The following is a 24,028-nucleotide window of genomic DNA, read 5'->3' on the forward strand; positions in this document are numbered from 1 at the left end:
AGCTGAGCCTAGAGAGGAAAAAACTAGAAAGAGCTGAGCCCCGAGAGGGAAAACTAGTCTGGTTGGGTGGTGGAGAGAGGCTAGGAGGAGTATGGTTAGTAGCAGGCTGACCAGGGGGGGTCTGAAATTCCTGGAAGTGACTCACAAGGAACTTAAGTTGTTGGGAAAAAGGGATCATGAACTTGCCCTGTTGTATATCCAACTGATTGATGTCCTCTTTTAATAAAGCCAGTTGCTGCTCCCGTTTCTCCAGCTGTCTCTCTCTGGTGCCCAAAACTAAGTCCAAGTCTGCTGGGTCCATTTCTGGCTGGTTTGTACTGTCACAATGGTGCTGGAGGTTTGACAGGACATATAAAACTAGAACAAAACCATGACATTAGCATGTATTTTTTTCTCTATTATGTGGAGTTGCCATCTGTGTCTGAGTTGACCTGGATGCAGTTGCTTCTGACTATCCACAAACCCATCTTGAATATAACATTTAGATTTTTTGCTAGGTATAGATGCTTTGGCGCTGAACTACTATGGTGTCAGTCTGCTCATCTAACAATGTTTTATTTGTAAAGGGTCAAGTAAAAAGGTTATTGTAAATATATTTTTTAGAAAATATTATGTCTCTTCAACTTGAATATCTTAGTTAAAATAAACTGGCCATATATGTGTCATTTTTTTTCTGTATTTCTACTCTGAGCCCCTAATTGTTACGTAATGTCAGGATGCTCAAATACTCTAATAAACTACATCCCACACCACTCTGTCCATCATGCAGTCTGAATAGGCATGCTGTTAATTAACAGTAGCTTGAAAAGAAATTCATTTTCAGAGATGATTGTATTCATCTGCTAAACCCTGATAATTTTTTATTTCTTTGTGTAATTCTGAAAACACAAATTAAATTGACGCTATTTTAATGTCATTCTTTCAAGCTGATTGTAACTTCTGTATTGTTGCATGTAAAGAATATTAAACATGCCAAACCTGTCCTCTTCACAGGTAGTGTACAAGAACAATGATATCCGGCTAGAGTTGTCTCGGATGGCACGGATTTTGGATCCAAAGATGAAAATCCAAGGTGAGGTGTCCTACAAGTGTGAGAACGTGGCCACTTTGGACCCAATTTCCTTTGAGACTCCAGAGGCATACATCAGCCTCCCCAAGTGGAATACTAAGCGGATGGGATCTATCTCGTTTGACTTCCGCACGACTGAGCCCAATGGACTCATCCTTTTCACCCATGGAAAGCGTCAGGAGCGCAAAGATAATGCTCGCAGCCAGAAAAACACCAAGGTCAGTTCATAACCCCTGAAATAATTTCCTATTTCAAGTTTCATTTGTATAAACTTCCCCTGACCATGTTCACAAACAAGAGGTAACATGCTGTTGGAAGGCTTCAAAACACATTGCTTGTCCTTGTTGGTGCTCTCTTACACAGGTGGATTTCTTTGCTGTTGAGCTCTTGGATGGCAGCCTGTACCTATTATTGGACATGGGCTCAGGGACAATAAAGGTGAAAGCTACCCAGACGAAAGTAAATGATGGTGCATGGTACCACGTGGACATCCAGAGAGATGGACGATCAGGTCAATATTGTTGTTTTTAGTAAAAAGTGGAATTACTATTAATGTTCTACCTTGTGATGCATGTTCAGTTCTGAATTATACTTACTGCCTAAACAGTTTGACATTTAAAAGGATTATTTAAGTTTAGACAAGTTCAGCAAGTTCAACTGTCATCAGTGCTAAAGCTAAACAAACTAAACTGAAAGGATGATTCCTGATAGACGATAAAGTCTGGGTTGAGGGAGGTTAATAAACATTTATTTTATTTTCATCACTATGTCCCTCTTAAATAAAAAACCCTCTTGAGCCATGTTGCTTAGTCTTTAAGATAGTTTTCTGTTGGTATTAGATTGTATTTTCAGGACATTTAGAACTAAATGGCTTTTTTACCAGAAATAATCTGCTGCCTGTCTAAGGTTTTTTTTTTTCTTTTTTTTTTTTTTATTGATTTTTTTTTTTTTTTATGGAACCTGCCATTAATCTATGAATTCACATTAGTTATTTTAGACAAAATGCTAAAATGATCATATTCTAAATACTATAAATTATCAACGTAGTTTCGTGACAGGATGTGTTCTTGAGTTAGTGAATTAGACTGGTATTAAACACTGAAAAGGTTCTTAAGCATACTGTCTTTGTGCTTTAACCTGGTTAATTCCTGATAAATTACCCTATAAAACTGAACATTTTTAGCCCTATAAGATAAAGAATCCTAGATCCTAGAGCTAATTCTGTTAGACCATAAATACACTGATGAGCTCCAATTAAGCCCCAAAGTAACATTTAAGATTTAATGGTGCAATTGCTGAGTGAAGTGTGTATCATACCAGGAGCCATGTGGTGGGCATATACATTTTTTATTTCTTTATATCATGTATTGTGTTTTTTTTGTTAATCTGTCCCTGTCTGTCATAGGCACCATCTCTGTAAACAGCAGACGGACGCCGTTTACAGCTAGTGGTGAAAGTGAAATTCTGGACCTGGAGGGGGACATGTATCTGGGAGGCCTTCCAGTTGACCGGTCCAACCTTATCCTGCCTACTGAACTTTGGACGGCAATGCTGAACTACGGCTACGTTGGGTGCATTCGTGACCTTTTCATTGATGGTCGCAGCAAGGACATCCGACAAATCGCCGAGGCACAAAATGGTGCCGGTATCAAACCCTCATGTAACAAACAACAAGGAAAACAGTGCGAGAGCTACCCATGCAAAAACCGAGGAGTCTGCAAGGAGGGTTGGAACAGATTTATCTGTGACTGCACCGGCACTGGGTACTGGTCCCGCACCTGTGAGAGAGGTAAACTTCGATATGAAACTTTACTTTGGTTACACTCTTATGGGGTAAGGGAGCCAAACATACTTTAAAGCAGACATTTTTTGTGTTTAAAAAGGAAAAAGTCTAACACAAAACAAACAACTGTTATGGTCCAAGAGACTAAATTGCGTTGGAGGTATCCAAGTGACATATTTAACTTGCATTCACTGATTTAAAATTGATCCAGCACCTAATCAAAGCAAAGTATAATTTAAATGACTCTGGAACATGAGTGAAGACTTAACTGCTGACAAGATCAGATGAGGTTATTAATTAAACAATTTTTCCTAAAGTAGCACATGATAACCAAAAACATAGAAAAGATAAAATGGATATTAAAAATAAAATGAATAAATTAACACAAAAAAAGCTCTTTCTTCCAATGTGACACCTTACACATTCATATAAGGTTGAAGCACAGCACTCGATTTATAAAACAGGCCGGAATTTGGGTCTTGGTCATGATGTTTCTCAAAGGAGACACAGCTTAGTTTGAAAATGCAGTGATAGGGTACTATTTGTGATGGTTTACTAAGAAAGAATTTAAGCTTTAATTCCAGTCAAAATACATTATTAGATTGTTGGAGATATTAAGGTGTGCATTGTTTGATAAAAAAAGTATGTTCTTTAAATAGCCATAACAAATACATTTCCTCCATCATCAGAAGATTTTAAAAATCCTCTTGATTTTACTTTACTTATTTGCCTTTTGAACTTGTGATCATCCCTTTAGATTGTTAAACAAAAAAATTATATTTTCAAATAAGATTTATTTTTAAAAAGGCAGCTATTAAGTAATTGTTGGGATAAATATAGCACCACTTAAGGTGATGATTTGTTTGGAGGCCATTTTGCAACCTGTTTATATGTTCAGAATAAATCCCCCTTATTGATGGATTAAACAAGCAGGTTTTAGATTACAACACAGTATCACCTGAGTTTGAAATTTCCTGCCCCTCTACATCCTTCTGCATCCTTTCCATAATCTCTTCACCGTCCGACTTTACTGCTGAGCTGACTGCAGACTCTGTCTTCAGAGAGATGTAAATTAATTCCTAATCCGTTTACAGCTGACACACGAGTTTTCTGTTCTGCATGAGTCTCTCCTGAATTCGACACACATCTGTAAGGAAGGTCTTCCCAAGGCAAGGAACCTATCTACTGGAATTAACTGCAAATAGGTGGAGTTGTTGCTGTATTGCTGAACAGTTTCACTTATTCATCTTTGGTTGATAAGCCATCACTTTTCAGTTTAATAAAAATTTGGGAAAGCAAAAAAATTGGAAAATATCTATTATTATCAATATTAGAGTCAAATAAACCCCAATAATGATACCTCTGTCGTTTTCTTTGACAGTTAGATCCTGCTATTTCTTAAGTGTACCACTTGGTTCACCTATTTTCATAAACACATCTTAGCCAGCTTAGAGAAAACCACCGTCCTTTTATCCAGTTTTTCTTCATATGTCCAAACCATTTATTAATTATCTATCAATTAGAAACTAATGTTCGCCCTTTGAAATTGTCTACAACCCCTTTAACATATCAAATAAATAGCATCTGATCATATCACCTAATTCAGCTTTTTTTCCCCTCATTTCAGTTATTCAGTTTAAAAACACCATTACCTCAGAGTCTTATTTTTATGTTGGTAAAGAGAAGTTGCAGGTTATCGGCAGGCCAGGCTGCATTAACTTTATTCTTAATTGTCACAGGGTGTAGTTTGTATATATTAAGATTAGCAAAAACAACATAGTTGAGCTTTCAATGGGTGGTATATTGATTAGAATGTTGCTTTCATATATGTAAGTATTATGGTTTGCAATTTTCAGCGGTTTGCATTTTCATACTACATATATATATATATACACACACACATCTTTCATTTCTACAGGTTTTAATGATTTTCCCACAGAAAAAAAACATACCTCTGTTATTTACAAAACCTGAACATTGACTAAGATCAATAGAACAAGGATCCTTACCTTTGAAAGGTTTGCCTCCAGAGAAGTACTGTGTAGTTACGCACCTGATGCTTTCAAGGATTCTTTGTACAAGAGGTGCTTAGGGAAGCCCTAGCTCCTTTAACAGCAGCTTTTGGCTCACCTGCGTTGTTGATCTGATATCTCTCATGTTTCTTTAGACAATAATCCATAGATTCTCTATGAGGTGTTGGTCAGGTCACTTTGCTGACAAGTCAAGGAGTGCAGTAACCATAGACTGATTATAGTTTCTGCCTTTTACTGTCTGTTTTTTTCTAACTAACCCTCATTTAATAGGTCCGGATACAGTGCCTTTTGAACACTCAGCTTCTTGAGTATGGATATTTTTGGTTTTACTCTTGTGGGGCTGTAACTGTGTCTACTGTTAACAGTCTTCATCATTATTTAATATTTTGAGAAACCGAAATGGAAGTTTTCATTAGGTGAAAGCCAAAATCATCAGAGTTAAATAAATTAAACATTTAGATTTATACTATTCTGTGTAAGAATTCTGTATAAAATCTGTCACTTTTTAAACAGATTTTCTTGTTTTCATTATTATGTACATCTAATAAAAAGGACACCAGCTTAGAGTCCTTAATAGTTTTAAATGTATTAATTGTGTGGACACCCTCCATCTCACAAGCGGCTGCATTGAAGTAAACATGAAATGTCGGAGTTAATCTGACAGGCCAAATCACAGCTGGAAGGAGGGCTTAAATAGTAATGCGACACCTTTTCAGGCTCATTTACCTTCCTCTGCCCGAGCATTTATCCTACCTGCAGTAAACATGTGAAGAAATAACATGTCAAGTGTGTATTGTTAAACTGATATTATTGGAATATTTAAGCAAATGACTTTATGAAGCTGCTTGGATTATATCCAGCTTAATTTTTTTCTAATTTTAAATTCACACCAGTAAGCAGACAGGTGGACTGTGTCTCCCTCATGTGGCCTTTTGACATCCTTACAGCCTGATGATCATGCAGTAAAAGAGAACAAAAGGACATTTAGAGGACACCTAATGCTTCAGCATTTTGTTCTATCATTTATCAAATTAAATTGTTTTGACAGAAACAATAATAATCTCTGAATGGTTCCAACTGAAGGCCAGAAAAGGGAATCATTGCTGTTCAGCTTGGGATAAAAGGAAGCAGAGATAAACTAAAGCTTTCGGCATATGTATGTTGAAATCTGGAAAGCATAAAATATAACCTTTGAAAGAACTTTGAGAGAAATATTCTGTATGTTGTTGTTGAGGCCTATAGAGGAAACTTATTGGAGGTCACAAAAAACATTATTAAAATGATTTTTGTTTGGTTGTTTCAAATCCATGGTCAGTTCAGCATGAGAATTGTCAACATCAGTTTAGTTTTTGTTTTATACATTTTCTCACATTTTGATGGGATTTTATGTAAGAAACCAACTCAAAGTAGTAAATAATTTTTGAGTGGAAAGAGAATGATTCTATTCATCCGTCAGTCCGTCCATCCATCCATCCATGGGTGAAAGGTGGGTCACACCTGGACAGCTTACCAGTCAATTGCAGGACAGCACAACCATACACACACACACATGTTGTGTTACTGTCCTTGTGGGGACTTTCCATTGACTTCCATTCATTTCCCACTAATTTCTTGGCCTAACCATGACTTTTGCTCTAACCATTACCAACACATATCTAACCTTACACCTAACCTAAAATCAATTCACACCTTAGAACAGAACCTCTCCTCATGGGGACCAGTCGTTAGTCGCCACAAGTATCTATAAGTCCCCGAAATGTAGCATATTCCTGGGAAATTGTCCCCACCAGGTAACAAAGACATGGCCACAGACACACCTTCACCCACACACACTCATAAGGAAAATTTAGAGATACCATTTCACCTAATAGCTATGTCTGTGAACTAAAGGTGGAGTACAAGCACGCATGCACAGGTAGAACATACAAACTCCATGCAGACAGATCTTAGGCTGGGAAATTGGATCTGTTCATTGAAATAATAATAATTATTATTATTTTGATCCTTGATTCTATAAAAAGTTATGGACAGATATAATGTTTTCTATCAATCAAAAACTCAATAGATCTCATGCTATAATATCCATTTAATGAACTAAATTGTTTTCATTGTGCAGATATTTTCAATATAAAAAGGTGGTGAATTAAAAAAGTATATGTTGTTTCAATAAAGTAAACACATAAATGTATTATGCAAATAAAGACTAGGTTAACTTGGTACACAATGCATGATATGGGTAAAACTGATGGGCAGAACAATGACTGTTAAGTGTTGAGACTAAGCACCTTCCTTGTCAAATATAGCTTTAACCTGAATGCCAAACAGTTTTCTGTCACAGATGTACAGAGTGTGCAGAAATGTTAGATACCCTTTTCTTAGGCCCATATCTTTACTAGTTCTGGATAGGGAGAAGTCAGTCCTGGTGGCCGTCTCTAAAGACTGACTGCTTCTTGCATTTGGACCGTTCCTGTTCTAGAAAGAGCCAAACAGATGTGGGTCATGTGAACAAGACAGACAGCAGGCAGTGTAGAAGATGACTAGCAGTTCCTGTGGCAGGTTGTACGTCACTGGGAGTAGACTGAGACTCCCTGCTTGTCCCTCCTCCAAACAGTGTCTGTGTATGAAGGACAAGCTCAGGTTCTCAAACAGGTGGTTCCTATGAACCAGAACTTATTCCACACTGTAGATATTTTTGTACACAATGTTGGGGGAATGGTGTTTTTTTCTGTCTTCTGATGAGAAAACTTCAAAATAAAGTAATTATCAGGATATTTCTGTACATTTTTTACAATTGCTATTTAAAATTATAATAAACATTTCAACTGGACAAGTGTTTTGGTGTTAGGCATAGTCAAGAATAAAACGTTTTGTTTATTTGCCAAGTTCTCTTACTAATGCTTAAATTAAGAAAAAACAAACAAACAATTGTAAAGAGGTAAACTCCTATACTAATTTAACTTTTCTACTGGTTAAATGATGCTTGATGATAGGAGAATGAGGGTTTAAGCAGTTAAGGCTTAAAACAACAGGTTAATTTGAACATGTCTTTTGTTATTTTGTAGGGAAAGAATGATGGAGAAGAAAAGTTTCTGAACCACTTGGACCTGTCAAATCTAAATTACAGATTTTCCAGAAGCAAAATACTTAATTTGGTTTTGAACTTATCAAATAAACACACAGCCACTTAAAAAAAATCTAAAAAAGGCTACTTTCTCCTCTTTTTGAGGCTCGTGGTTACTTTAAATTTCAGTTAAATATAACTTTTGAGTTAAATTGGGTTAAGGTAAGTCATAAACAACACTTAGTTTGTCAAGATGTGTGGAACTTGTAATTACCACCTGACTATTATGAAAGATGTTTAGGGTTCATGCTTTGGACCTACATATGCAAAAAGTTACAAAAATTCCAGATCAAATCAAGCATAAGACTAGAAACATATTGAATTGGGATAGATAAACCATGAAAATCTTGATTTTGTGCAGTCACTTATGGAATATGTCCAAGCTTTTAATTTGTAAATTAGCAGCTTTAGATCATTTGTTTAAATTGCCTTTTGGAAAGGAATATTTTGACGGTCTTGAAAACGAAGTTGTTCTTGTATTTGAAGATCCAAGTTGAAGGTGTGCATGTACTGTACGCAAGTCTCACCAGTCAGAAAATCAGAAGTGGACATTTTGTTTGTTAACATCCATTTGGTCTTGCTCCCACAGAGGCCTCCATCCTCTCCTATGATGGAAGCATGTACATGAAAGTGGTCATGCCGACCGTCATGCACACTGAGGCTGAAGACGTCTCACTGCGCTTCCGCTCACAGCGGGCCTACGGGCTCCTCATGGCCACCACCTCCCAGGACTCGGCCGACACGTTGCGGCTTGAGTTGGATGGGAGCCGCGTCAAACTCACAGTCAACTTAGGTATCGTATAACCCCAACACCAGCAGCACCAGCAGCTCTTTCTTCACCCATCTGCCCCCTCATCTCCATCTTCGCCATGAGACGCTTTACCCTCCATGGGTAAAGTCTCTAATCCACTGCTTTTCCTCTCTTCTCTCACCCCCTTAATTCTTCTATTGACCTTAAGTTTCTGAATAGACCACAGTTTTAGCTTTCTCTCTTCTCTGCATGACTATCAAAATAGTTTCTGAACCCAAATGTTCTAACATGGGTAAAAAATAAAAAAATAAAAAAAGTAGCGTATCTCTGAAAATAGGAAACAGCAAATTTCTTTAGAGATTAATTGAGGAAGTTGCAGCATAAACTCTCAGGATGTTTAAGTTTCTGAGTGGCTCAGCTAAATCCTTAGAATGAACTCCTACTGCATTTCTCACTAACTCCAGGTCATTTTTTTGGTTTGCTAACAGCAGTATCTTAAATGAGCGGTGTGCTTTCTCAGCGTCTTGTTCTTTCCATTCTCCTGTCGCCTTCATCCTTTCATTATGCTGTGTCAAAAGATGGTATTCACCCCTTCAAAGGCCTTAAGCCTGCGGCCCGTCAGGCGAACAGCCCGAGAACAGAGCCCAGCAAAACCTGCAGCTGGCTGCGACCCCATGAACCTCCGAACACTGAGGTTCTTGTTTTGATTTAAATTAATCTTTACTCAAGTGTCTGATTTCTAGCACATTTAGGAATGCTAGTGTTAACAGACGTTAGATGATCTATAAATCCCATTAAAATTATTTTATAACTGATTACATTAATCCTTGTCGGATATTAAGCCCCTTAGATTTGTTCAGTGCTCATATTAGCCTGTAGTTTCTCTCTTAAAATGTAAATATTCTCAGTCTGAGCTCCTGATGCAGCTTAAAGCCAAACATAACAGCAGAGTAGCGCTTCAGACTTGAGCTGGGGATCCGGTGCCTCTGCACGGTGCTGGTGCTGATTGGATCGAGGCTGTTTGCTCCCACTTTTCTGTTGCGGTTGACGACACATGACCCACCAGCCACGCGGTGACCAACCCACAGTGTGCTCACAGCTGCAGACGGCAGCTGCTTAGACTTCATTTTGCACTATTTAAGTATTTTCTCTATGTTAAAAACTAAACAGCCAGCTTTTCTTCTAATTTACAAAAAAAAAAAAGAAATGTAAAAGAAAAGAAACAACTGAATGCAGCTAACCTTTAACATTTGGAGTTGGGTTGGGTTGGAAAAGCCTCGTAGCTGGTACCATAAGTGGCCATTTTACTGTAAAGAAAGAAAAAGTATACAATTTTAAACTTTATATGTATATAAAAAAAAAAAACATGAACTCTTTGAAACCTTCTATGTATGTTTCATTTATTTTTTCTGATTAAATGATACGATTTTAATAATAAAAACCCAAAGAATGAAATGGCCACCATCCTGCATGTGTGCGTCCCCGGAAGGGTGGACTTCTTGTTTTTGGATGTCTGCAGCTGTAACCTTGAAGGATGCAATTTCATCTGTCATTTATTCTTCCCCATCTAGACTGTATCAGGATAAACTGTAACTCCAGTAAGTTAACACTCAAGTTTCATTTTGTTGTTCTTGTTGTCTTTTCTTCTTATGTCTGCTCTGCAGTGGCTCCCACTTTACTTTAACCTTTATTATATTAATGTTCAGTATGTCTCAGTTTGGGATTAGAAAATGTTCCTTTTGGATGACATCTGAAGGATTTATATTTTGAATTCTTTAAATAAATGTTAGCTAATAGATTTAACTGAACAAAACCATACGCATAAATACACAAAGAACTGCCAAACCGTAAAGGCATAACATGTCAAGCATAATTTAGCCTAACAGCCCCTAAAAGCTTAAATACTAGGCGAATTTTATTAGAGTGAGTGATGGGATTTGTAGACAATAGAGCATTTCAAAAGCAATACAACCCAATAATAATTACACATAAATTAGTTAAAATAAAAACATTCTGCAATGTAATCAAAAGGACTCAAATCAATGACTTGATATTGTGTAAACTATATCATACCTGCTTTTTGTTGTTAAAAATTATTGACATCAATTGCTATATATATAAATACATCCTGTTACTTCTCTTTCTTTCTAATTCTGAGCTTAGAAAGTGTGTTCTTTAAGATTAATAGCTGGTATTAAAGTCCTTTAATTGGTCTAATAAGTTGTTGAAAACGTTGTCACCCTAAATTGATTAATTCTTTGCTTTCAATGTAATGCATATACTTACATTTTAATTGGATTGTTATTAGTTTCATTCTACAACTCCAAGTCAAATTGATACAAACTTGGAGAACCAGAGCTCCACCCTCTGAGATACGTCTCTGAATGTGTAGACGTGCAAAAATGATAGATAAATATATAGAAAAGAGCTCAGTTGCCATATAAATTAGATAACCGCAGTTTTTGAGACAAATTAGTTTCAAAATGAGATGAAAAAGATGAGAAGATTTTGTCCATTAACTGTCCGAACTGAAGCTGAATGTTTTAAAAATATAACTTTATTTGACAAAAACTCGACCTTAATAAAACACTATGGACCAAGAACACCTGATGAGAAAGGTTCAAAATGAACAAACAAGTGTGGTGTTGAGGCATAAAGGGGATAACGGGCTTGAAAGTTGGTACCAACAGGTAAAATGTTTGCTACTGTGCAGCGATGAAATGATCCCTAGCCCTGGAAGATCTTTCAACTATTCCTATGTTTTTTTCATATGTCCCAGGGAGGTTTTGATCTACAAACATTATATCTCCTGACAGTCTCCTTATTCTGAAATCTACTTTAATAAGTCCAAATTCAGTCGTGCATCAAAGTAAATCTCATTGTTACTATAGTAACCATTTAGGCAGAGAACAGCCTTTGGAAAAGGCTGAAGGAAACAGGAAATTAGAGCCACAATGCTCCTTATTAATAAAGGCTTAAACTAAAGGCAAGCTATTAGAATGAGCGGCTTTATAAATGGAGAGAGGGAGATATATAGGCAGATTTAGTAAATTGGAAATGTTACCACCTTAATGTGAGTAGGACCCAGCTACTGTGAACAGAATTTTAAAAAGTCAATTTTTCCTTCCTTGGTTTAAATTCGAACTTAAATGCTTAAAGTAGTCAGTTGTGATTCTAAATGGAAATTGGTTGAAAAATCAGGGTTAGAAACTCAACTGTATTTCAATGGCATCAGGACCCTGGAAATATACTAATCCTTTGTCTGTGTGGTTCTATCAGCTTTTTCTCTGTTGGTTCTTCATGAAACTTCTTCCAAGGGTTCGGAGAACACAGCCTTCCAGCTTTAGCCTTTTTTCATTAAATTTCCCCTCTTTGAACTGGTCTATTGATTAGTATTATTAGTATTCTAAAGGGTGAAATATACAAATATGCCAAGATCCTCAGCTATTAAGTGACTCATCCTTATTGCTGTGAAGTAGATGCGTATAGTTGTGTATGAGCACATTAAACTTATCGGAAAAAAGTATATCAATTTTAGTTTTTTTAGTATATTGTCTACAAAGAATTAAGATTCAGCTAAACTCTAAATAATCATTGTTTAATACTACCCTCATTTTACCAAATATTTCTAATTCCAGTTGCATATTGACAATGACTTATGCCATATAAGGAATTAAATTATCTCTCACTGCATTGAGAATTAAAACCCAATTAAGAAGCTTATATTGTTCCTATGTCCACAGATTTTCAGCAACAAACAACAAGAAAAATCACTCCTATTTTAATGATGTTAATGAAGTTTGAGGTGTTAAATCTTTTTATTGGATATTTTTCACAGTGTCCTGGGTAGTGAGGACTTTCTGCTGCTACGTTCACTCATAGTGGGACTATAGAGATGCTTCAAGACATCATATCACAGCTAAACAATTATAATCCAAGTATACCAGAAAAAGAGTTGTTTGAGTTTTAACAGGGAACTCAAGTGGTTTATTAACTAAAGTAATTTTAATAAGGAAATTAGTAATAGAAGTTGGCTGCAGTCTAAACTTCTCCAAAAAAGCCCAGAGGTTTATCAATTTTTTTCTAAATGTATTTGATGTTCCGTTGCAACCTGTTGGACTCAAAACTTTGCACGTTCCTCAAAAGTTGAAATATCTTTAATTAAACAGAGAAAGCAGCATGCCAGCCGGACAAATAAAAAAAAAAAAATGTTTTAATATAAAGCTCAGTTTTATGAAAAGAAACTTATGCTGAGCTAGACTTTTAAATACATCGTTTAAGATAAAGGTATGGTGAATTTCCACACATTGTATTTTTTTTATTTATTTTTTTGTTAAGAAAAAATCATTTTCTATTATTTCAACAAACATGTATGGTTATAGTTAACATAACCTTTATGTTGGGGATAGCACATTCAGCAGAGATTTGCAGAGAACCTTTCCTTTCTTTATTACCTCTCAGTGGTTTCCAAAGCCAGCCCCAACACTTACCTATCCAGTTCTGTTTGCATTGTTAGACTTTCTCCCCGTGGAAGATGTTTAAACCATCTCCTTAGAAAGGCATCCAAAAATTATTTCCTCATGCAAATGTGGAGGAAGCGACTCCTGAAGAGCCAAGCACACTGTTAATTGTTAAAGACTTCTTGACACAACTTTTTAGTGAAATGTATGAATTAAAAAGTAATGCAACATAATTCCTAAATCTCAATCTTTTAATAAATGCGAAGATCAGTAATAAAACTGAACTCTGAATAAAAACAGTTTTACTCAGCTGTGCAAATTATTTACTACTAAATTACCCTTTGATGAAGGCAACAGCAATTAAGTTCATCAAAGCTTTTTTTCAATAACAACCAAAGTTTAGCTTTCTTAAACTTATTTTTGAATAAAAGAGCCGAAATCTCTTGTCGAGGGAGACGCTACACTTATAGTCCTTTTTGTTTAGGATCTCTTCTTTATTACCTCTCTTTATTAAAGAGTTATTTCCCTTCATTAAAACTGTTTCTAGGCTGTTATGTCTCCATGGTTTCTCCTTTATGCTGGTCAATTATTTGGGCCCTCTGGTCTTTTCTAGGCAGAGAATGGAGTTGAGAGCACTAAGAAATACTTCCAGGAGCACTAAGAAATACTTCCAGGAAATGTATGCTTTGGTAGCGATTAAATCTAAAATATACCAGACACTGGCACTATAGCACTGGACCTGCACACCCTTGATCTGGTGCATATAGCAGATATTATGCCAAGTCCCAATGATTGGTAAGGAAAATCAGTCTTTTGGTCTATTTGTAAAAGGGCTAAACAAAAAAAATTTCAAAACAAGGTGTGAAACTATACAAGAAAACAGCAACAGTGACAAAAGTAACACTGGCAGGGTCTAATATAGTATAGTGAGAATAAGTCTAACTTATTAACAAAAATGCAAACCAAGCTCTTACTTGATGTCATTCTTTGAAACAGCCAACCAGATACCCAAAAGGCTAACAAATAAAATCATACAAAACAGGCGGAACAAGAAAGCTGATAGAAGTAAAAAAAAAAAAAAAAAAAAGAGAGAGAATGAAAATAATTCAAAAAGCCTTAAGTTTAGATTTAAGCTTGAGCTGGGTCCACGGTACAGGTGCTGTTACTAAGAAGGCCTATTCACCCCAAAGTTCATATTTAGTTTTTGGGACATTAAGGGAAAACTGGGAAAACTACCTCTACTACTCACACAAAAAAAATAAATAAATCAGAAATGAAGGTTGGGACAAGACTATTATAATGAAAAATAAAAGTTCAAAATCAATCCAAAAATGGACAAGCGGGCACTAGACGGAGGCTAAACAGGGGTGACATGCTCGCGGCTTCAGTTGTGCAGGGACTGAAAGACCCTGGAAAGGGATTGGAAATCCTAGACTTCCAAAGTACTTCCAACATGAGACCAAAGGGACATTTTTATAAACCCTGGCAATTCAACAAAACAAATAAAGTGTACATTCAATTAAAATACCTGCTTAGTTCAAATAACTGCTTCAATATGAAGGAAGGTGGGGCAAAATTTTTTTAGTTTTCAAATATCTTTTAAGGATTGTGTTTCTTTTGGTTTCAAAATGAACCGAATTTTTTTTTTTATCATCCTATAGTGAGTAGAAATATTTTTCCCTCCAAACAGCATCAATCTGATGTTTATGAAGAGATTTGTCAACTTTTTTTTTGTTTTTTTTCTCTTTGTGTAATTCACTGACTGAACCAAACCTTTGTTTCCCAAATGAATTAGTTCTACGCTTGTTAATTTCTGACCCTCTGTGCAGCCTGCAAAGTTTGTGCCCAGACCTTTGGGTGGGAAGACAAAGGTTTGGTTTGAGGCTGACCTTGTCCTTAACTTTGTGACTGACCATTGTTCTCAGGCAAGGGACCGGAGACCCTGTATGCTGGGCAAAAGCTCAATGATAATGAATGGCATACAGTGCGTGTGGTGCGTCGGGGCAAAACCTACAAGCTAACGGTTGACGATGATGTAGCAGAAGGTACTTAATCCTGCATCAACTGGAAATGTTCTCAGTGTTGCTTTCTCAGTGTATTTTCACCATGCTGGGGTGTGTTAGCTATGAAACATTCCTCTAATACTGTTAATGTAATTTTTTTCCTTAAATCAGCCCTTTTGTGTTAGTGTCAGACAGAGTTCTCTTTTCTTTTCGTTTTGTTTGTCTTTCTTTTCAACCCATCCCCTGCACCCTCCCCGTCTGCAGGACAAATGGTGGGCGATCACACGCGGCTGGAGTTCCACAACGTCGAAACAGGAATTATGACTGAGCGTCGCTTCGTTTCCACCATCCCATCCAGCTTTATTGGTCACCTCCAGAGCCTCAGGTAAATTTTATGCTCATTACTGCATTCATGTAGGTTTTTATATCAAGGATTACAAACATCTACATTTTGATTTTCATTAAATAAGACCTTGATTTGTATTAGGCAGGTTAAAACCCTTGTTAATTCATTTGATATGGTATGCACCTGCATTTTATCAATATAAAATCATCAAAATGTACATTTCTCTCAGGAATCAGATTCAAAAAGTGACTCTAGAGGTCTACTAAACAAAGAAAAAACAGTTTCTTAGAAAATTTGTTTCTATACCCATAAAAACAAAAAAATCATGGGGAAGACTGCTCACAGTAGATAGTTAATGACCCCTACCCCCTAAAAATGCAACACTGCAAATTATTTGGTTCTTTCCAGGATTTAAAAAAAAAAAAAAAAACTATATCTTAAATCAAAAAATCTTGTCAAGTAAAATCATCTTGCTACACGAACAGATAATTTCTCTTGGTTTACGTAGATTTGTGCTGGGATTTTGTTCATTTTTCTTGGTTTTAGACACCCCAGTGTAATCTTAAAAAATGTAATGCTTAGGCAGCTGGCTGTTCAAAAAGTTAAGTGGAAGGCAAAAATGTGAGAAATTGGTGCAAAGTATAAGTAATAATACTTTTTTCCACAGAGGCTTTGAGGCATGAGTTGTTTACTGAGGCTTTGGTCACTTAAACAATCCATGCACACAAACCTACCAGGAGCATGGATTACAATTGTTATACCACTTTTGAACCAGAGATAATATTCCTTAGTTAGTTTAGAAATGAATGTATTAATTTGGAAACTAAGGGTCCAGTTTCTGAAGTAAGAAGGTTTGACTTCCACTCTAAGGTTTCCAGTCACTGATTAATTGGGAAAACTCTGACGTCTGTAGGCTTTGGTTCTCCAGATATGAGACTGATCCCATTCATGTCACGACACAATAATGCAGTAATTCTTGCAAAATAATTCCCAGTTAAGTATTTAGTGAATCAGAATCACTTTATGTGTGACCCAGCCTGGAGCTTGAGCTCCGTTTGCACGAAGCCGGCTTTCAGTACATCCCATCCAAGACAAGACAAAGCCCCGCCATGACACATGGTGGGGACAGAGTGTCCGAGGCCTTGCTGCATTTATTCAGAGCCGCTTACTGTACAGCAGATAAAAAAGAGAAAACGATTACAATGGTTAAGAGGAGGAAAAAAAAAAAAAAATCAAATTTCACTTCAATCTTTGTAATAATTAGTCTGAGATTGTGAAAAAAAAAACTCAGCAAAAAAGACGCATCACAGATTAAAAGAACATCTTGTGCATAGGTTTACAATGAATGTACACGCTTCACAATAGCCTACTGTGACTTTTCTGTATTAAACATTTCATTTTTTTTATTTAACTGGTGCAATGTTAAGTTCTAAAGAGAAATTATTTTATGTTTCCATTTGCTATGAACCATAATCAACCAAACAAACACAAATAATTGGTTAGAATATAGCACTTTATCTAAAAAATAGCATACATATTTAGCGAAATAATTGGATTGTGTCGAAATGAATAAAATAGTGTTTTATAAAATGGGGATTTAAACTATTCGTTTTTTTGTGCTATGAAGTAATATTTTTTTTTAAATACTTACTAACTATTAAATAACTTTCTACTAACTTTAAATACTTAAAAACTATTCTACTTTTTTTTCTCCTCATTATCTCACTTGGATGAATTAAAAGATGTTGTCCATGTCATAGCTTGATTAAAATACTTTTTTCTTCTCTTATGAGATCGTTCCTATTTGTGATCAGTTTAAAAGTTGCAGTGAATAAATATAACCTAAACATCAAGTGCAAATCAAGCTGGATGTCTGCTGAAGCCTTAAACTTTTTATGGAAAAAAGCAAAAAAAGAAATAATAAAATAAATAAATAATAAATATATATATATATCCAACAGCACACAAGTTGTTTTAAGTGAAAACCATGCAGGGAGTGGGGAGTGTTGGCTTAGTGGGTTAGAGGTGTGCGGTTGTGCTCTGAGAAGGTTGCAAGTACCCGGATCAATCCCCACAGCCTGCACTTTGAGTCCCTGAGCAAGACCTTTAACCCCACAATGCTCCCTGGGAGCCACACAATGGCAGCCCACTGTTCCCCAAGGGGATGGGTTAATACAGAGGTGAAATTCTCCAGTGTGAGAATAAAGTTCAATTATTGTATTATTTTTAATATTTAAAAATTTCAGGCTTGTTTTAACCAATCTAATGTTCTGACATCATGAACCAGCTGTTCACAAATAGTCCAGATTCCACGATGGCAGTAAAAGTGCGTGTTTTTCATACTAGAAATAAATGCCAACTTCAACATTCTGTAATTCAGTCTCATGATGTGGGACAGCGTAAAAAAAAAACATGAGGCAAACATTACCAAATATTCATAAATAAACTTAAATAAACATGTAAAAGTAACCTGACAAAATATCCAACCCATTGGTACTGTCTGAAGGGAGCAGAAAGATATGAATGCTTCCTAAACACATCTTTACAGCACCTCATGACATTCTAATCAGAAAATAATGAGTCAGGTATTGCTATTTTTTTTCTATTTTAGAAGTGGAAATTGTAATAAAATTCAATTAATATGTATCTATGTAAGAGGGCCTTCCTGTCTTTAGGTTTTAAGATTTTATTTACACCTCTGAGGTGAAATATATACAAATCGGTACCCTTTATATGTTTTGGTAGATAAAAAAAAAATCAACAAATGCAATTTCTAAATAGCTCAAAACAAAATTGAAAATAATAAGATATATATTCAGTTAATCAGAATATAACTGCATATAGAAAATTATTATTTTTAGTGGCTCACTATATGAAAAAGAACACAGAAACATTACAAACAGACTGGTGTTTTTAAGACTTTATTTCTGTTAATTAGAAAAGTTATCTGCTAATAGCAAACAGAAAAGGACCTTTTACAATTAGAACGTAAGATGAGATCAATAAATACTATTTTAAAACAGTAAAGAATGTATCTGATTTAAGGTTATTTTCAGAATTAAATCTTTCATTTGATAAACCTATTCTCAATTAATTAATCTGTCAGTATATTGAGCTAATTTCCTGTAAGGTTCCTTTTAAGCAGCAATGTTTTTTTTTGTAATCTAGACCATCTTAATTAGTAGTTTCCATGATTTCTCTGCTTTTTTTCAAGTTGTAAAGTAGAAGATAAACAGTGTTCAAAAGTCTCATAACAAGAAACAAAAATTTAGCAAAGAGCTGACAGAGAACCTGAGAGATTTATAATCATAATTAGTTAATCATCTTATGAATGCTGCTTTCAGATCATAGCTCCAAAAGACTATTCGTCTGAAACAGCCAATAGCTGATTTGTAGACAGAGTAAGGCTTAATAAAAAAAACAAAAACAAACTAGCATTTGTTTGAAACATGGTTGCCTTATTTATTAGTAAAGAAGAAGTCCAAAAAAATCTTTAGAAATCTGGGGAACTCCTAATCAAGAACTTTTTAGTGGCAATGTTGTCAGTGTGGTTCTTTGGTAGAAAATATTAGTCCTATTAGTCTATCTTCTATTGTTGCCATACAACCTTGATATTTTTATGCTGTGAAGGACATTTAATTGAGGTAAAGTTATTCATTGCATGTTTTTTTTTCCTTCCTTCAGATTTAATGGCATGCTGTACATTGACTTGTGCAAGAATGGCGACATTGATTACTGTGAGCTCAATGCTCGCTTCGGGGTTCGCTCCATAATAGCTGACCCGGTTACCTTCAAGACAAAAAGCAGCTACCTGAGCCTAGCTACCCTGCAGGCCTACACATCCATGCATCTCTTCTTCCAGTTCAAGACCATCTCCCCTGATGGCTTCATTCTCTTCAACTCTGGCGATGGGAATGACTTTATTGCTGTAGAATTGGTAAAAGGGTAAGTGACTGTTTAAAAGCATATCTTTTTTTATTATTCTGCCTGGCAACTATATGTTTAAATATCTTCAAACTGAATGTTTGTTGCCTGTTTTAGTCGATATAGCCTAAATGTATAACTCTCAAAGTAAAGTTTGGATTTTATCAGATCTCTTTGAAACTGAACACATTTTCCCTTTGCAGATACATCCACTATGTTTTTGATCTTGGAAACGGGCCCAACCTCATTAAGGGCAAAAGTGAAAGGTCACTAAATGACAATCAGTGGCATAATGTGGCTATCACCCGAGACAACAGCAACACCCACACCCTGAAAGTAGATGCCACAGCCACAAGTCAGACCATCAATGGAGCAAAGAACCTTGACCTGAAAGGTAGGCCGAGAATATGACATTTCTCCTGATTTCATCTTTCTTTGCACCTAATGTTCATTCAGATGAGCACTGCTTCAATCCAAATCTCTTATTTTTCTTTTCCATCAACTGTTTGAGTTTTGAATTGTGTTTTCTTTCATCCTGTAGCTGTAATTCAAAGGTTTATAAATAAAACATTGCAAAAGGACATAATTAAGACTGTAGAAATGCAAACCTCTATTCTATATCCAACCATATACTCAAACAAATGAAGCCAAACAGTACTTTTTTATGATATTTATTTTTTTTAACAAGCCAAACCTGCACTGTTTCTTCCTCAGGTGATCTGTTCATCGCAGGGCTGGGTCCAGGCATGTACGGAAACCTACCCAAACTGGTGGCTTCCAGAGATGGCTTTCAGGGTTGCTTGGCTTCAATGGATCTGAACGGTCGCCTGCCGGACCTCCTTAATGACGCCTTATTCCGCAGCGGCCAGATAGAGCGTGGATGTGAAGGTACACCGTCGCTCAGGTCTCAGCCTGATTTAGACTCCTACAGCACAAGGTTCAACTCCAGCTCCAGGAGTCCTTTCTTCCTGCTCAATGCAAACAGTAGCTCCTCAGCTCTGCATCCATACAGGAGTAACTCCATCCTACTAACTGTGCTCGTTGCCTCATTTACCCACTGCTAGATTCATACCAAACATCCAATGCTTCCTCATCTCCACCACATTATTGGCCACATTGGCCATTCATCATATGTACCATCACAGCCGCTATGAGAGCAGTTTTGCCAGTTCAGTCCTTCAAACTTCTCACTGGTGCTGTTTTGTTTTTGTTTTTTATTTAAGATTTGTGATATTCACCTTGATGTAAATAATAATTCTTAATCAATACAAAAAAATCCACTGGATTGATATTTATATTGAATGGTCTAAACACAGACACACGTTAACCAACACAGTGAAGTATTTTTCTAACATATTAATCCCTGCCTATTTGGTTTGCAAATCTTGTTCCCCTGCAAAGACATATTGATTTAGAGGGCCTAATATAGTTTTTGAAACAATAGATGCTTGACTTCTCTCTCAAAATATGTTCTCATCCTTAACTGGTTGCAAAATTAACTTTGATAACAGTTATTTCCTGCCTTTATGGTTTTTTTTCTTCCTGCAGCCTAGCTTTATTTCAGCTTAAATATGTATTTGCTGAGTGCTAATTCGAACATCAATGCTTTTTAAAAAACAGTCTGCTGTGATTTGTTAGGTTTATTGGCCTAAACAATCACCTACTTCAATTGATGTCAAGAGTTGATTAAAACTTGAATAAATCACACTTTCATTCATAATGAAAAAAAAATGTTTCACAAATTCTGGATACAAAGTAGCAAAAAACTCATTTATTTTTAGATTTTGCACACGATATAAGAATTAATATTTTTTTTTTAATATATATAATTTTGTAGGCTCTAGTGGCCTTTGTTTTTATTATTCTTGAAAGTAGGTAGACAGGACTAGGATTAGAGAAATGGGGAAGACAAGCGGCAAAGGTGAACAGGCTGAGACCTGGACCTGTGACAGCCAAGTTAAGGACAAAAACCTCTGTACATTGGTGGCGTGCTTAACCCCTACACCACCGCCACACCCCAGGGAATGATTCTCTTTTAATTAAACGCCTTAACATTTTTACAGAAAAGTATGTGTTTACCATAATATGACTGATAAAAAAAAACATCCATCCATCATCCATCTTTGCCCACTTAGTCTTATCAGGGTCGCGATGGGGGCGGTGCCTGTTTCCAGCAGTCTACAGGTGAGAAGCCTGGTACACCCTGGACAGGTCGCCTGTCTTTTGCTGATAACAAACATTATTTAAGTTATCTATCAGCAAAATAGATCATGTAAACATACACTTGGTCACTCTGCACTTTTCTCTGAATTAAAATTAAATTTAGAGCCGATAAAGAAAAGCTTCATCAGAGAAAAATTAAAGGTTAGAATGGAATTCAGTTTTCCTAGAAAAATCTGTAGGGTCTCAACTACTGTGGTTATGAATTGTCCACATAATGGGTTATATTAGGGGGACATTTGTAAGTCAAGTTGTGACATGCTAATGGACTCAGACCAAAGATGAATGATAGCTAAAAGTAAATCCAAAGTCCAATTGTTTAACAATCTGCGTTCCCATTGAATATTTTTTTTACAGCTGTTTTTCCTAGCAGGTGCTGCTTGGGATTAAGTAAATGCATATTTCTAGAGGTTTAATATGTAATTTGGAATCTTCAATGTTTGATTTCAGTTGTGCAGTTTTAGCTGGGGCCATGTGCTAGGATTGCAGTCCAACCCATTGTTCTCAAAGGAAAACTTGCCAAAAGTTTGAATGTTTTGTGCAGCTTCCTGCTTTATCCATGCCTTCAATGTAACTCTGCTCCATGAAAACATTTTGCACAGGCTAAGAAATGTCACTGTGAGTAAAAATGTTTTCATCCTTCAGAGCTTTTCTTTTCTTCTTCTTGTTTTTGTCATCCTCTGAAGGTCCTAGGCCATCCTCCATAAACTCTTCCTGTTTGCATGGAAGGTTGTTTTTGTTTTTTTTCTTACACCTGCCATCAGTTGGACATTAAGTACTCTGAATGTTACATTATTTAACATTACCTCAGAGCTCTATGAATGTGTTTGTTGCTTTAAAAAAAAAACAAGGTTTACTGTTCTGTGTGATGTTATATATTTTATTGTATTCACTGTGGAAAAGTGATGGTTTATTGATTTATTATTAATAAAATCTCATCGATCACAGCTTGGTGTCCATCTCATTTTAATGTGTGCTTTATGTTTTTTTATGTTGGCACTGTCATTTTGTTTAACCTTGTTTTTTTTCTGTTCTTCATTTCAAGTTTCCATTAAATGAAGCTGGTCTGTTGTTCTCTGGCATCTATCAAAGCCTGCAGTTGAAGGTTATAGCTCCCAGATGCAACACCACTTTGTTTCCTTCACTAGATGGCGCTGCTGTGCCACTGGTAAACACTGAGCCCCTCATATGAAAGTCCCTTATATGATTAAGATCAGCCACCGAAAATAAAGGGATGATTTTAAACAAGAAAGTCCTTCTATTTTGGCATTATTATTATTATTATTATTATTATTATTATTTTAAATCCAAATCAGAATCCTTTCGAGACAGACTGGAACAAGGTAAGTGTTCACATTTTACTTCATATGCAACTGGGAAGGATTATGGACAAAAACACTTTAAGATTTTGTGTGGTATCTAATTTAAAAATAAATAAAAACTTTAAAACTCAGGAAAAACACGAAACTAAACTGTATTTTTAAATCACTTCAGAGATAATATAAACATTTATTATTGTTATTTTTGTATCAGTTCAATTTCCGTTTAATAAAACAGACAATAAATGTTTTAAATGAGGAGGAAGGAGCGAACCAGATATGTGAAGCTATTAATTTTTTTGTTCATCTATGCTTCAAATCACACCCAGCTGGAATCCTAATTGGGCCATGACCAAGCCCCTCTTGCTTTATCCCCAGCCCACCAAAAATGACCACACCCACCCATTCACCTAAATCCCCATGCTAAAATAATTTTTAACTAGCTAACAAAAATGTTAAGAAAAAAGAAATTAACAGAAATTTGTTGGAGTTTAGCCATTTGTCAACCATGAAACACAATATTGCAGTGCTTTCATGGTGAGCAACACAAGGGGGCGCTGCTCCATTGTGGGACATAATGGTAAGAATCAGGAAAGTAGTCTGGGGAGCATGCATTTTACATTTAGGATAGAGAATACTGGAATGGAAATGCTGGGAATTGCTTGAAACCCTATCATATGTACTTGCAGTTCTAGTTGATGTTTTAGTGCTAATGGCAACCCTTTTGAACAAAAAATTGCATTCCTCTTATCAAAAATCCCCATTGCTCCCACCTGATGACATGGATCATGACTGAAAGAAAAAATTTGCCTGATGCAATATCCAGGATGAGCTTCCTTTGGATGGTGGTTGATATTGGAGTGGAGCTGCTGCTCCTCAACAAGGAGGAAACTCATGTGGTACCCCCTGAACCTTACTTTTAAAAGTTAAAATAAAAAATCAGACCAGGGGCATTGCATACCCAGAGCTCTGGAGGTGCTATATATCGTTATTCGTTGT

At 36.0% G+C, this 24,028-nt stretch overlaps 1 protein-coding gene across 1 annotated transcript in view; it reads left to right on the plus strand.

Moving 5' to 3' along the window:
• The window catches only part of LOC107096562 (neurexin-3a-like), a 168,325-nt gene that overhangs the window by 102,630 nt on the left and 41,667 nt on the right, over positions 1–24,028 (plus strand). Inside the window, 10 exon segments of the mRNA XM_015393272.1 lie at positions 994–1,287; positions 1,433–1,580; positions 2,475–2,858; positions 8,596–8,799; positions 10,329–10,355; positions 15,143–15,262; positions 15,485–15,605; positions 19,251–19,511; positions 19,694–19,884; positions 20,205–20,378. Coding sequence (XP_015248758.1) covers positions 994–1,287; positions 1,433–1,580; positions 2,475–2,858; positions 8,596–8,799; positions 10,329–10,355; positions 15,143–15,262; positions 15,485–15,605; positions 19,251–19,511; positions 19,694–19,884; positions 20,205–20,378 — 1,924 coding nt within the window.

Source organism: Cyprinodon variegatus, unplaced genomic scaffold, assembly GCF_000732505.1.
Source record: "Cyprinodon variegatus isolate N-32 unplaced genomic scaffold, C_variegatus-1.0 Scaffold633, whole genome shotgun sequence".
Taxonomy (NCBI): Eukaryota; Metazoa; Chordata; class Actinopteri; order Cyprinodontiformes; family Cyprinodontidae; genus Cyprinodon; species Cyprinodon variegatus.